This window comes from Helicoverpa zea, chromosome 23, assembly GCF_022581195.2.
Source record: "Helicoverpa zea isolate HzStark_Cry1AcR chromosome 23, ilHelZeax1.1, whole genome shotgun sequence".
NCBI lineage: Eukaryota > Metazoa > Arthropoda > Insecta > Lepidoptera > Noctuidae > Helicoverpa > Helicoverpa zea.
In genome coordinates, this window is record NC_061474.1 from 5,105,764 (window position 1) to 5,122,063 (window position 16,300).

General features: G+C 36.8%; 1 protein-coding gene across 1 annotated transcript; it reads right to left on the reverse strand.

Annotated features, from left to right (window-relative positions):
• Positions 1-9,130: 9,130 nt before the first annotated feature.
• LOC124641930 lies at positions 9,131-14,535 on the reverse strand. Its single transcript, XM_047180192.1, has 5 exons — positions 14,216-14,535; positions 12,886-14,034; positions 11,507-12,710; positions 10,999-11,201; positions 9,131-10,089 (listed from the first exon to the last, which is right to left on the reverse strand). The coding sequence occupies exons 2-5, from the start codon at positions 14,005-14,007 to the stop codon at positions 9,415-9,417; spliced, it is 3,204 nt and encodes a 1,067-aa protein (XP_047036148.1). The 5' UTR covers positions 14,008-14,034; positions 14,216-14,535; the 3' UTR covers positions 9,131-9,414.
• Positions 14,536-16,300: the final 1,765 nt, after the last annotated feature.

The window sequence follows — 16,300 nt, forward strand, 5'->3', positions numbered from 1 at the left end:
TCTCGAATTTCGCCAAACCCGGACAAATATTTAAAAAACCCGGAAATTTGGTGTAAATCGCATTTTCCCCCCGAACCTAATTTGTAATCCCTTTACTATTAACATATACTTAAATTCAATGAGGTGCTTTCTTACATGAAAAGTGTCCGGGTTTTCCCCGGACACTTCTTGAAACCCCGCCCGGACGGCCCCCGGACGGCCTCCAAACGAGGACAAATCCGGGGAAACCCGGACGGATGGCAGCCCTACATACGACCAAACCAGACCCGAAATGCATGCATTTGAAAACCCAATTTTGATGGCGGCTCCCATTGAAACGGAATGCCAGCTCTTTGGTAAAACCATCAGAGTGCACCATAATACTGCTCGTTAGGATACGATTGGTCTTAAAACCGTGAAAGCATCGCCCATAAAGACAAAAAAGTTCAAGGTCAACCAACTTCTGCTAAATTTCCTTTAAGACATTCTGGCGCACAGCCAAGACAAACTTCAAGTGTGGATCGGGGATTCAAATATCACCTGTATTGCTATGAAGTTAGGTCCTACTTTTGCTTTTATTGCTTTTTATTAACCTAGGTGAGCTAGAACGATTTTCACTTAAACGACTATTCTCAAATATGAAGGTGCCTACAATATTATTCTGTTTTCCTGTTGTGAGGCGTAAATAAAGTAAATAGATACCTATTTTGTAAACAAGTAGGCTTACTTCACTCTCATATATAGAATTAGTTACTTTCTTAAAAACTATTTATTTTGTTTTTACCTATGTACCACAATAAAGAATATTTGTATACCTAAAAGAGAAAAGCAATCAGAAGACATTTCAATATTATGATATTTTTTCCCTTTTAACTATAGCACACTTTCTTCATAACGCCTGAAAATTTAATTAAACATACTTAAGCGTAGACTGAATCCTTACATAAGCAAGCCTGTACTCAGTCCACTTTGCATTTCACGCCGACTACACCTCCGGTAGTTAAACCATCGTAATTTCAGAGTAATAAACAATTGAGAACATTCCTTAATGAATCACATAAAAATGTGCACCGCGAACGTAATACGGAGGAAATATAAAAACATTGTACTTTTAGCAATATTTTGTGTGTTAATTTCTATAATATTTTTATGTTGTTATAATATTTTTATCAATACCCGTTCAAATAATGTGATTGACAATGGAACAACCAGAAGTGGAAAAGTGAATTCTAAAATTAATTTAGAATACGTAACAGTGCATTTGGATTTGAAAGGGTCACCTCCTAAGATGGATTACTTGTTGTCACTTCTGCCTACATTGCAATATTATGGAGCTAATTCAATATTGTTGGAATATGAAGACATGTTTCCTTTCGAAGGCAGTATTGTTAATTTGAGTGCTGTGTACCACTATACAAAAGATGAAGTAAGATATTAACAAGCGTTACAAATATAAGAGAGTTATTTACTCGTGCTTATATTTAAGAAAGGATATTTACCTGATTATTTGAAGACTAGCCCGTTTACTTGCGTCCCGTTTGAACTGATACCAGGATAAAATATAGCCTATGTTACTCGGAGACTGTCGCTTGTCCAGTGAAAGAATTTTTCAAATCGGTTCTATGATTTCGAAAACTTTAGGGTAAACTAACAGAGAAAGAAATTATTCCTTTTTATTAAATTAGTACCTATTTCTTCATAATAATAGTATTGTCAAAATTAATTTTCCAGTAGCTACTGTATTGTCAAATTATTGACCCGATTTTGAATTTTCAGCTCATTCAGTTCATAAAACGAGCGAAACATTTTGAAATGGAAATAATACCCCTGGTTCAGACCTTTGGCCACATGGAGTATGCTTTGAAATTGAAGGAGTTTGCTCATCTCAGGGAAAATCCCCGTCAGCCAGGATCCATCTGCCCCAGTAATAACATGAGTATAGAACTAATTACTAACATGTTAACACAAGTAAGTAACGAACTTTAATATTCTACTAGTTATAAATCGGAATTTATTTAATAATATCTATACTAATATTATAAAGCTGAAGAGTTTGTTTGTTTGAACGCACTAATCTCAGGAACTACTGGTCCGATTTGAAAATTTCTTTCAGTGTTAGATAGCCCATTTATCGAGGAAGGCTATAGGCTACTTTTTATCCCGGTACGGGAAGTAGTTCCCACGGGATGCGAGTGAAACCGCTGGCAGAAGCTAGTATTGTATATTGCTGTGGAAGATCAAGCACTGTTTGGTGCAGTTTTTCTAAGAGTTCAGTTATGTTGTTAGGGTTTATGACAATTATAGCATATAGACACGAAGATAGAAATGCGTGCCCCACTCGATAAATCCCTTTTTTCACTCTTCGTCGACTGTATTTCATGTGTAAAAAAAAGTCGTGGTGGCCTAGTAGGCAAAGAACCAACCTCTCAAGTACGAGGGCGCGGGTTCGATTCCAGGTCAGGCAAGTACCTATGCAACTTTTCTAAGTTTGTATGTACTTTCTAAGTATATCTTAGACACCAATGACTGTGTTTCAGATGGCACGTTAAATTGTAGGTCCCGGCTGTCATTGAACATCCTTTAAAAAATTCGGTCAGGAGTTTTTGAGACCTACAAACAAACTTCAGCTTTAACGCGCTGAATGCACAAATTGGGTTGTCTCAAACAATTTTTTGGCCAAATCTTTACATTACCTAATCTTGAATATACAACATGTAACGTAATTAACGCACACCCTCAAACACCCTAATTAGAATATTATGTTATAATCATAATACATACACAAAATTTTTAATTTAACATGTATATGCATTGTTATTTACTAAATTAGTTATACCAATTCTTGGAGAACTTTTTGGTCATACTACTACGCACGCAAATATCGCGCCGCGCGCCGCTCGGCTCGACACAACATAACGAAACTACGGAAAAAGCCGACAGTACACGAAGTCTTATTACTTTGAGTTACGGTCTATTTGAATTTGTTTTGACTGTACAGGGTTAATCTATACTAAGCTATATTATCTGCGAGTAACATATACTCGCAGATAATATAGCTTTCTAATGGTGAAAGAATATTTAAAATCCGTCCAGTAATTTTTGAGTTTATCCATTACAACCAAACAAACAAACAAAGTTTTCCTCTTTATAATATTAGTATAGATTAACCCTGTACAGTCAAAACAAATTCAAATAGACCGTAACTCAAAGTAATAAGACTTCGTGTACTGTCGGCTTTTTCCGTAGTTTCGCTATATTTTATCCCGGTACGGGCAGTAGCTCCCACGGGACGCGGGTGAAACCGCGGGAAAACGGCTAGTATGACAATAATTTCCGTAGTTTTAATTATTTTTGGGATAAAAAATTACCTATATTAAAAATGATATAAATCGATTCAGTAAACGATTCTGAACAAACTAATTTCAGGATGTGCGTTAATTAAGTTACATGTTGTATTTCTGAGAACCCTGTTAATTTCAAAACACGTACCTATTCGAAAAGTTTTCTCGATCCAAAAATAAAATTAAACTTACCTCTTAAAATGATCTTCCAATAAAAATATATCTGTACTAGCTTCCGCCCGCGGCTTCGCCCGCGTAGAATTCGGTTATATCGCGTTTCCAAGAGAATTCTTCACGAGTCCGGTATAAAAACTATTATTATTATTCTTTATTGCACAAATAAATACATTTGACACACTGAAAACGGAGAGATAATGTACAATGGCGAGCTTAACCAAGTGTTGGGTTCTCTTACAGCCAACCTTAGAGTGAAAGAGTGATTTGATGGGGTAGGGCAAATGTGCAACTTTATACTAATAAAAATAATGTATATCTATAACAACTTAATAAATTAAATATATACCTTTTATAATTACATAAAATATATATAATATAATATATACAAATATATACACAAATATACACAGGTCATGTTGATAAATAATGTTCCTTAACTCGTCTCTTAAACATATCCAATGATGAGCTCTCGCGTATAGAATGCGGAAGGGTATTCCACAGCCTAACAGCACGAACAGTGAATGATCCATCATAGCGACTTGAAGTGTGGGATGGGACACGAAGCAGAAGAGATAAGGAAGAGCGACAAGGTTTGCCTCTGGGAACGAGAAACTCAAAGCGTTCACGAAGATAACTTGGAGTGAGAGGATTGTGAAGAACAGAGTAAAGAAAAGAAAGAACGTGAGCGTCTCTACGCCGCCGAATAGGCAGCCACTTCAACTGGTTCCGAAATTCCGACACATGATCGTACTTTCGGAGGCCGAAAATGAAGCGGATGCACAAATTCTGCAGACGTTCGAGTTTATCAAGTAGCTCATCAGTCGCATCAAGGAAACAGACATCAGCATAGTCTAAGGCCGCTGCCTCGAATTTTGCGGGCAGCGGGGCGGCAGCGGCGGCGGCGCGTTCGGTCACCGTTTTGACTGGAGCTCACCGCTCGTTGCCCGCTCCCGCGCCGCTGTATTCGAGGGCCGGTCCATTTGATTATACGCGTAAGATCCTGCCGCTCCCGCGCCGCCGCCGCTGCCGCCCCGCTGCCCGCAAAATTCGAGGCAGCGGCCTAACGGAGGAAGGAGGAGCGACTGAGCGAGAGTAATCTTTGTTGGAAAAGGCAGGAACTTCTGGAGGGATAAAAACTATCCTATGGTCTTTCTCAAGGTCACCTCTATCTCTGTACCAAATTTTATTAAAATCAGTTCAGTGGTTTAGACGTGTAAGCGTAACAGACAGACAGACAGATAGACTTTCGCATTTATAATATTAGTAATGATTACTTATCAACGTACATTGACAAAATTTGTAACATTAACGAGTCCATATGTAAATACAGAACTTAATTTAGTCCATATGTAAATACAGGTTAATTTTAATTTTTGACTACTCAACTCATTTTAAAGCTACTAGCTTTTGCCCGCAACTTCGTTCGCGTGGAATAGTGACTACCAGCAGATTTTTGATTTGACCAATAGATGGCGCTATATGTCCGGAATAATTTTATTTTTATTTATTTTTTTGTAATAAAAACTATCCTATGTCCTTTCTCAAGTTTCAAACTATGTCTGTACCAAATTTCACACAAATCGGTTCAGTAGTTTAGGCGTGAAGAAAAGACAGACAGACAGACAGACAGACAGAGTTACTTTCGCATTTATAATATTAGTTTGGATTATTTATATGTGTTACGAACGTCGCATCAGCAGGCTTCTGTCTCGTACGTAAATACGTACGAAGAAAGCGAAGAGAGTGTTTTGGGTGCTGTCAGCCTCTTAAACTCTTATTTGAATAGATAAGTAGTAGGCAGAAATCGTAAATTAAAAAAAAAAAATACTCATATTAGTTCTTACTTATTATAAATCTTATCATTTGTCACACCGTGTTTGCTATTTTATTAGGCACTAAAATAAAAAATAATTACATTTCAGGTAATAAAACTGCACACACCAATAATGCCACTAAAACACATACATATAGGCTGTGATGAAGTATACTACTTAAATGAATGTTCACTATGTAAAAAACGAGTTCTGGATAAAAAGTGAGTAAAGACTTTACGACCATTGCTGTAAATAAAAACACTTTTACGGATTTTATCGCGGTTATATATATTGCGATATTAATACTGTTCAATCCCTACGTTTTGGATCCTCTACAGCATCCATGGTCACGGGCAGACTAAGGCGCTGGTCGACTTGATATTATAGTTACAAGCAGCTACCCTACATTTGGTCGATTACTGACAATCCGATTCACGCAGAACGAGCTCACTCATTGGGTCCTGCAGTTTTTGGATTTAATAGTTTCTATGATCAAATCAGGTGGTACGATCCAGCCATCTTCTCTATTGAAATTTTTATGTTTTTTTTTTTGAAATGACGAACAATCCTACGCAGGTTTCTTTATGGAATTATGGTTTATCAAATGTGATGTAATGCTGACCTTTGTCAAATGTGTGTTCACAAACTGCTGACTTTCTGGAACGGCGGTGTTTGACATCGGCAATGTGTTTTTTTACGCGGCTCCCTATGCTTCTTGTAGTTTGGCATATGTACGAGAGACCACAATCACAATCAAGCTTGTATACACCCGCATCTTGTAGAGGTATGTGACACTTGACAGGTGGTAAGATTTGACTGATCTTCTTCAACGGCTTGAAGTAGGTTTTGATTGAAGCTCGGCTCGCTATTATTAAGGATCGCTCGGAATTAAATAATACTAATATAACCGAGATAAAATCCGTAAAAGTAGTTTTATTTAAATGTCTAATATTCACGCAAGTGTCAGAAATCACCTAGCGCTATAAAGTTTGACATAACTAATTTGTATCCCTAGTTGCAGTTTTCATTCGTTATTAATTTTAGGTAACAGTTTCTTTTTAGGTACTTTAAAAGTGTTTTCTATCCATTTTCACATCATTCTCGCTCATACTTGAGAGGTTGGTTCTTTATCCACTATGCGGCCACGACTTTTAAAGGTGAATATAGACTACAACATTTACTTGTAACAGAACAACGAGCCGCTCTTTGAAATGTTCTAATGTATCATCCTTTTACGAACAAAAAATCGAGCACTCTCACCTGCTTGTTGCAAACCAACGAGCATATTGGTGTAACATTTCATCGATCTAAGTGCGGGCGATGCGCGGTTGCGGGGTGACGCGGAAGGAGAGGGACGAAAGACTCGCTCGCTGTGATCATTTACCCGTAACCTAACGCCGAGTATTCGAACGAACGTTACATTATATGAAAATGCTTTGGAGACTGAGCTTTTGCCTGTTTTTTACCATTCGCTAGAACATTACACAGAAATGCTCCAGAAAATGTTGTAGTCTATACTCACCTTAATACATAACAAATACCAAATAGTGACTGCCTCGTTGGTCGCGGGTCAGATTACCGGATCGGGCCGAAATCTTTGTGGCATTAGAAAATTTCACAAAGCAGCCCGGAGCCTGGAAGTAGGTGATTGCTAGATCCGTGCATCGGAGAGCACGTAAATGTCGGTCCTGCGCCTGATCTCTCTCCGTGTCGGAATGCCGTCCCATCGGGCTATGAGAGTGAAGGAATAGTGAGTGCAATTGTGTCTGCGCAAATGCTTGTGCACTATAATATGTCCTACGCAGTTGGCTCATCTTCTTTCATGAGAACAGCCGGCGTGGCCGCTAAATAGGTGGACAACACATAATCAATAATTACTCGTTTAATTTTCAGTACTTTATTTATGGACCACGTACAAAAAGTGACCGCAATAGTCAGAAAACTAAGTCCAGGTACCAAAGTTCTGATATGGCCTGACATGATCTTGGAGAATAAGAAGTCGAAGAAACACATTTCGTTGGACAACTTTGAAGCTGTGTGGTGGGACTATACACAGGACCTCAGATCGCTGTCACATACAGTAGCCTACAATTTGCATCATCAATTTGCTGATATCTGGGTAGCATCAGCTTTCAAAGGCGCCGATGGAAAGAAAGCAGTAATACCTAATATAAAAAACCGGTACCTAAATAATTTAGGATGGCTGAAATTCATCTACAACTACAAGTTTGGTGGAGAAAATAAAGTTTACGATTTCAAAGGAATTATTCTAACAGGTTGGTCGAGATATTCTCATATGAGCGTGCAGTGTGAACTTCTTCCAGTCGCTTTGCCTAGTTTACTATTGAATCTTATGTTAATTAGAACATTAAGAGGAGGAATTGAAGATGATTTTCATAAAATTGATAGTTGCAAGTTTTACGATAAATATTTGAAATCAGATTTTGAGGATATTTTTCAAACGCTACCCTCTCACGATCAAAAGGATCATCAGTGTTCCTTTGACCAAACAAAACTTTATAGGGAATTCCATAAGGTGTTTGATTTTAATCCAATTGAGATTTGCTTAAAAAAACTGCAGACAAGTTACGGACTTTTGTCATCAAATAAGCCCATAGATTTACGTGATCTACAAGTTTCCTGTTTTCTATATTGTAACTCAACATTGAAAGGGGCAAAGACTATGAGCACGAGACTAGAATCGTTTATGAAAAAATACTACAGAACGGGAGTTATTAATAGTTATATTAATGAAAGAATAACAACACCTCAAGCAGAAATTGAACATCTATTGACACATTTTAATTCTAAGTATAATGAAATTAAATATTGGACCAGAAGGCATTAAAAGAGAGTTGGGGATATTGTCAGTTTAGAAGTATAGTGAGACTAACTGACACTTTTTAATATTCGCAAGTATCAATGACACAAGGCATTATTTAAAAGCGTTGTCTTCGCTATCCGAAAATATGTTACAGTAATCATTCACTAGATATTCTTAGAGCAACATAAAATATCGTGGTCATAAATAAAATTCAAAATCTTCCATCGCATCAACATTTCATGAGTACCTACTAAATTAATATTTGAGTATTTTCATTGCAAAGCCAAAACTCTTTGAGTGTAAAACCATGTTTTTGGTCGAGTGTCGATCATTTTAAGGAAAGGCTTTCAATATTCAATAGTGGGATAATCATTCAAAATATAATGCCTGTCGTAAAATACTGGTCATGCTTGCTGCGAAAACAAAAGGATACCATAATAATTTGCTAACAAGGAAAATATATTTCAACTATAAAAGAGTACTAAATAAATGTTTTACGATTTTTTTTATTTTTTTTCATAGAGGTACACTTTTATAACCCTAAACAGGCATTCAAATTGCTTTCGCTATGAAGTGTATATCTAATAACCGCATTAAGTACATGTATTAATAACTGCCTCGTTGGTCTAGTTGTCGCAAGTGTGGCTGCTGAGCACGAGGTCTCGGGTTCGATTCCCGAGTCGGGCCGAAATCGCTTTGTGGGTTTTCGAAGACTTTCACAAAGTAGCCCGGAGCCTGGAAATTGGTGATTGATACACCCGTGCATCGGAGAGCACGTAAATGTCGGTCCTGCGCCTAATCTCTTTCCGGTCGTGTCGGATTGCCGTCCCATCGGGCTATGAGAGTGAAGGAATAGGGAGTGCACCTGTGTCTGCGCAAATGCTTGTGCACTATAATATGTCCTGCGCAGTTGGCTAATCTCCTTACAGCCGCCGTAGCCGATAATCGGCTAGGAGGACATCATCATCATCATTCGTACACAATAAATCAAGACATAACATGTAAAAAATCGTTTATTTATCCACACAGCAACAAACACATTAAAATAGGGTTTAATTAATCACATTTAAATAATTAGTAACAAATTATCACCTTTCCAAGCTTACAACAATGATAATATTACGTAATAGGTACCATTGGCTCACTGTATCACGAACTCCATTTGAGAATGGAAAATCAGAACCAAAAAGACCATTAACATTGATTGATTGAACACTTTTCAACCGTCAGACTTCACTTAAAACATTATTGTATCGTATTTTACTGCAAATACTATTATTTATCTATTTTTAGTATCGTTATCGTCAACTTCTTTGCTTTTGCTTTCATCTGTTTCTATTTTTGGTTTATGTACAGGCACAATTTCTGTAGGAGGCGGTGTTATGGGCACAAGACTGCCATCCTCTTCAGCAACCTTCAGACCAATAGTAGCACCAAGCTTTGCACTCGCTTGCTTAAACGTATTAGAAAGCTTCACTTGAACGACGTTAATAAACATAGATGTCAGAGCAAATCCAAATACTAAGTACAATATAGATGCCATCATGAACATAGGGTGGTCAGGAACTAAATCACCAAGCCCGATAGTAGATATTGATATGAAGATGAAGTAAAACGACTCAAAGAAATTCCACTTTTCCCATAAACTGTAGACGAACGCTCCAATATTAATGTACACGAGCAGAATGAATACGGCGACGGAGATCGGTAAGTTGAACTCATCATCTATTTCGAAGACTGATGGTGCTGGAGTTTCTAAGTCCGTCTCGATATCGATTTCTCTTGTTAATGTACCGGGTTTTGGTGGTAAAGGTGGTGGTACGTCACTAGGTTTTCTCTCGACTGGCGGTGGCGGCTGGGTACCATCAGGACTCTCTTCAATATCTTCCTCGTTGAATATCTGCGATGGTCGGCGGACTACATCGTAAACAATATTCAGGCCCTTCATTACCTCCTGAAAAACAAAATTTCACATTTATTTTCTCAACTTTGATCCGGAGACGTTGTTTGAACGGAAAACAAAGGTTTATAAGAATGTAAGACAACATGTAGCCGGAGGCGTAATCATTACTCATTTCTGTATAAAAAGGGAAATATTAGCTTCGTTTTCCTGTACAGCAGGAATTTGAACGTTGTTATCAAGAACAGACAGCGCTCAATAAGGCTTGTTGTTTATAATAATTTTGTTATAAGAATTTGTTCTTGCTTTATCGGATCAGACATAACAATGTTGAGGTTTAAAGTAATAATAATGTGTAAATGTGACCTTAGTACGTTGTAACGTATAAAGTTATGCGAATACACAATAGTAAATATTAATTCACCTTATCATAGATCGTACATGTACTTCTAAATAATCCAATATGTTAATTAATAGTTAATTTTATAGCCTAACGTAATAAAAATATAACGTTTTTTTTTATTTCAATAATGTAATTTTCTCCCTTGGTCATCGGGTTTAGTACTAAAACGCGATTTATTATTAGACTTAATAAGAGTCGAGTACGTTGGAGTGTGCGGTATACCGCATCATTACGGCTAAAACCAAGAGATAGCATGTGACAGTTATGAAGGATATTTTTAGTGAACATTCTGTTATATTACGAGGTCCCCTTATACTTACTGTATTTTAAAAATTAGCCACGCTACAAAAAACTTTTGAAAACCGTTTTTTTCTCCTATTCTTTCTTCGCAGGTGTCTAAATTCGGTTGTTAAATATAATACGACGTCTAATCGATTGGACCAAGTAGGTCTATCACTGAATTATGCACATTACAATTGTCACCCAAACATGTCCTTTTAGTTTTATTAAAAAGTCGGAGAAGTAGTAATTAGTTATTTATTTATAAAAATAAATATTACCTGAACTGGAGCGGTTCTTCTAACTTTCCTGCAACTCCTTGTGTAGTAGAACCTTCTGATGAAAGCCCAAAAGAATTTGATAATTCTGGTGAACAGTTTACCGAAGTCAGCCAAGAGGATCAGGAACAGTGGGATGCCGATGGTGGCGTACACTATCGTCGCAACTCGGCCGTACGTTGTCTTTGGAGCTATGTGACCATAACCTGAAAAATATCAATTAAACTATGCTCTAATTTTGGAATAAAACTATGAATCAGTAAGAAGAAAAAACTATGAAAAAATATAAAAATGCAGAGAATGGGTGAAAATGATGTAAAAAAAAAATATATGTCTTAGGATTACGTGTATCTGAATAAAAAGAAAAGGTGCCCGTTCAATGGTTTAATTAAAACATTTATTAAAAAGATACACACCGAAGTGCTAAAATGTGTACAAAAAACAATATTGCTGATGACTGTGTACATATTTTTTAATCTCGTATGCATGATATAAATACTGTTGATCTTACCGACAGTTGTGACTAACGTCAAGCAGTAGACGAAAGAGTTCATAAAGTTCCAAGATCGTTGACCGCTGTACGACGTTACACCAGCTTCGTGGGCAGTATGCAACTGGTCTTCAAATTCATATAACTTCTTCCTTGCCATCGATTTCCAATCCTCTTCGCGCAGATTATGACTCCCTCGCCAAAGATTCTCTATGAAATCTCTCTTAACATTTCTCGTACTACACTTATACGCATTCTCGAATGACCCCTCCAAAGTCTTAAACATCATTCCTCCTAGACCACACATTATAATCAGAATTAGAAGGTCACAAACACATTTGTTTCGCATGTTCCTAATTTTTTCACAGTGGATTCTTTGTTCTTGCTTAAATTCCTGCCAATTAGCAATCAGTTTCCATCTCGATCTGACAACTTTTTTATTATTTTCTTCAAGTGATTTCCTCTTTCCTTTTCTCTCAGATGTGGGCTCTTTTTCTTTCTTAGCAGCTGTTTTTGCATCGGCTACTGATCGTTTTCTCAACCCTGACCTTTGTTCCGTTTTTGCACCTCTAGGAACATTACTATCTTCTGCTCCTAAAATTATACCTGTCATCATCTCGCGTCTATCAACTTCTTGGCTTAGTACATTCAGTTTTCGTGTTAATTCCGCTGTTCGCTCTGATAAATCAAAGTCAAACTCGTTTTCACTCGGAGATGAAGAATAACAGCTGGACGTGTATTCAGACTGACTTGCGTCAATATAACCTGAGCTTTGTCGGCTTCGTTGATCGACATCAGCCTTTTGACTTTTGATTAAACCAGATAAGATTTCCTTTTCACTAATAATTTGAATCGTTTTAGGACATGAGACACCTCGTGATCTAGATTGCCTCAGGTTAACTGGAGTTTTATTGGGAGTTTTCAAAGTTCTATCGGCCATCTTGTAGTCAGGTGGAAGTCGAGGATCATCTTTAGGCATAGACAAGCTTCTTGCTCGAGCTTTTTGCATCAATTCAATAATCTCACGACTAGTCTGACTCATACCTGTTCCAGTCTTATCTACTACTCTTATATCTTCAGTGCGGTGCACCGATTGTGATCGATTCACTTTAGGCGATGCTTTGTTCTTTGTGTATCGACGTGGCACGGGCTTTTCTCTACGTTTTGGCGCTTCTATTTTGGCATTATGTTGATCTTCACTCATCTCACTTTCACTAGTTTTGTTCTGTAAATGTTATTATGGATAAATTATTAGTTGCTTCTCTCATTCTACAAAATTATGGCAAACTATGTACATAGTGATCATTTGATTGCATGGTTTGGGATTATGCATATTGGAAATAAAGTGCTATTAACAAAGCGACAAACAGTATTAAAAATATTTTCATAAGAAAACTGACCCCAAATCTTGAAGCAGATTTGCTGCGAGCCGGTTTGATGGGTGGCGCTTTACTTTGAGATTCATCTTTAGGTTTCGGTTGTGGTTGTGGTTTTGCAATAATGGGTTTGATATCTGTGGACAATCTCCTACTCGGAGTCCTTACTATCCTTTCTCTTACTTCGACATTAGGTTTCTTCTCTGCCAAATTTTTCTTACTAGGTGTCCTTTCTATTTGTATTACTTTTGTTACAAGTTCACCAGGTGAGACTGGCGTTTCTGGTTTAGGCGTAGTCGCTTTTGCAATTGGCTTAGTGTCTTTATCGTCGAACGTAAACACTTCTTCGTTTTTCACAGGTGTTTTCAGTAACCTAGTTCCCTGTTCCGTTTTCTTTTCATCGGGATAAACGACTTCTTCAAGTTTTTTTGGGGCATTGGATGGAGGGTAGGGAAATTGGCTTTCTTTTGGAGAACTGCTGGCAGGGGAAGGAGTAGAGAGAGTATGTTTGACTTCTTTTGGTGGTTCAATAGTTAATGAGCTACGACGTGAAGTATCGACGTCTTTTGGGGTCAGAGCGTAATTAGTAGATAAAAGTTTATTAGTTGGATCTATAAAGCTTCCTTTACGTTCCAAAAGATTAGAAAGATTAGCAAGTTCTTCTTTATCTGGTATTGCAAACGGAGAAATACTCCTACGCCTACGCTCTTGCGCAGCCATTGCCCTTTGCTCGAGAACTTCTTCCGTATCTAAATCGTACACAGGATCTTTTACATTAGCTTTTTCTTGTACTAAACGTTTCATTTCTTCATAAGTACTATCAGCTTCAATCTCTCTTGAGTTCGGGCGTGGTAGCTTGATTTCTTCATCGTCGGAAGTCGGGGTATCTTCATGAGGCTTTAAGGTTCTTCCAGGTTCTGGTGTCTTTTCTCTTTGCCTTGCTGCTTGACCTCTATTCTTTGATAAGTTCCTCCTCTTCCTTATTGACATATTTTGCCTGTCTTCGTCCATGATTTCCGTTTCGTTTAGTCTTATTTCAGGCGATTTTAACACTAGTTGACCAACGGTTTGCGTATCGGATTCTCTTCTAATTGATGGGATTATTAAAGTCAATTTTTCTTTCTCTGGAGATTCGTTATCACTCATCACCACCACCTTTCACTCACACGGCAACTGAAAATAAAAAGTTGTGGTATCACAACCGCTCACAATAGACTAAGGCAATTGAACTCGATTAAAACAGTCACACCGATATCAAGCTTGGCAGTGAATAATAAATCTCCTGCCAATAGTTATGACACAAATAAAACGAGACAAGCCAACAATGATAAGAATTCAATAAGTGTAAACTTACCTCTTGTTACCGATCCCATCATCAACACCAACACTCTTTATTATAACAGGGTCAAAGCAGATATCTAATAAAAGAATCTATTTTAGCCGCCCCACAGTGTTGGACGTAAACAAACGCCCGAAACTTTGTAATAAGAGATTGCAGTTCATGCTCAAAGTATCACAGTGCAAGTAGAGTCCTCAATGACATTTAAACAACATTCACGATTTTTCTATAGAACTTCTTTATGGTGTATGTTGTCACAGTTTTCGTAATACACGCTGTGCGTTTTGTGACGCGGGAGAACTGAGCGGAAGAGCGCCAAGCCGGCCGGGCGGCGTTCCAAATTTAAAACAACTACACCTAAATTCAGTCCAGTCGTATTTGCAATCCTACTCTAGAAAATGCTCGACATAAGAAGTGACCATCGTTATTTGACACGTCACGCTGAAATTCCAGCAGCTTTTTGCAAGATCATCATCGTTTTGAAAAGATCTATGTAAATTGGCATCAAGATACGATTACGTTGCATTAAAATAGGATATAAATAGACGAACGTAATATTGACGTAAGTGCCTATTTAATGCGTAGCTTAGATGAATAGATACTTGTTAGTACCTACATACATATTTTTATAAAATATACAGATAATTTAAGTCACCTTTTCAAACCCGACAGGTGAAAGACCTTCGTATTATTCATCTCATTTTGACTTGAATGGACGTAACTAAATCCAAAGGAATTTAATTTAAACAGAATGAAGGCAAAATGCTAAATAATTAAAGTTGAATGAAAACAAATGGCTAGAGGAAATTAAATAGTGAAAATACAAAATCCCAGTCCAGATAGTTAAGTAGAAAAATCCTAATGTGTCTGAGTTGTTCTTTGTAAACATGTTTGAACAGACACAAAAGAAAATCGTCGTTTGTTTCAGCTACCTTTATAAATTAAAACAAAATACTTTGCTTTAAATGCAGACGAGAGAATAATAAAGTTTGTTTTATAAATGCTTTTAGTATTTATGAATTTGTGAATGAGATTTGTATTGCAATAAAACGCCTAAGCGTTTTGTTGTAGCATCACTCTGCGAAAAGAATTGCTGTGATAAAACTGTTAGGCGCTTTGAAAGCATTAAATAATGACTGTCGCGAGTAGTGTAGTAAAAAATAATACTGATTATAATTCAAACGGAATACATATACATCCTTGTTTATGTGTACACTCATATATCTACATACATTTATTATGTGTTCATATTTCTATGTAGGTATACGATCAGAGTACTTAGGTATTCCCAGTTTTGCAAGTCAACGTTTTCGATACGTAATTATAACTTGGCCTAATTAAAAACCTGTATGTTACATTACTTGATTCGAATATTTCTTTTTCATTAGGTTTGCCGGATAGTGATGTTCTTAAAGTAAATGCTACATAAATTGTATTAGTTACGTATCGAGAACGGACTACCTATTGAAAAGTTCGCATTCATTAAATTAAGCTACTTGAAGTAAATTAAGAAATACAGAATTGAGTACATAAAGGAGTTTTGATGTAGGTTTGTTTTTAAAACAAATGATCTCCTCGTCTACTTGCGTCTTAAGATACTTATGCGATATATTTTCATACACCTTGTTATAAACCTACTAAACGCAATGAATCAAGTATTTAATTTTCTATTAAAACTTGCCAAGTAATCATCATTAAAAAGTAACTTTTTTTAACTGAGGTATGTGTATGGAACTTGGTACTTATTCAGATCTCACTTCTTTTATAGGCGAAGCATTCCCATATTATCGAACTTGGCAGTCTTTCACATTTTTGTTTTGGGTGGGATTTCATTTATTTTTGTAAGGTTGTTTATTTTATTTTTTTCTTATGATGAAGTTAGTTAAAGAAATGTCTCATTTATACTATCTTTTAGATTTTTTAATATGCACTATGTTTCTTACAAAGAAATGAACTAGATTAACTATGTCTAGATTTACCAACTGACTGACAAGACATGTTATCATATATTATGTTCGTGGATAAAAAGTTACACATTCGTTATTTTCGAAAGTGATTCACACTTGGCCGTTTTCAGATTTTTACTTTACTTTGACTAAA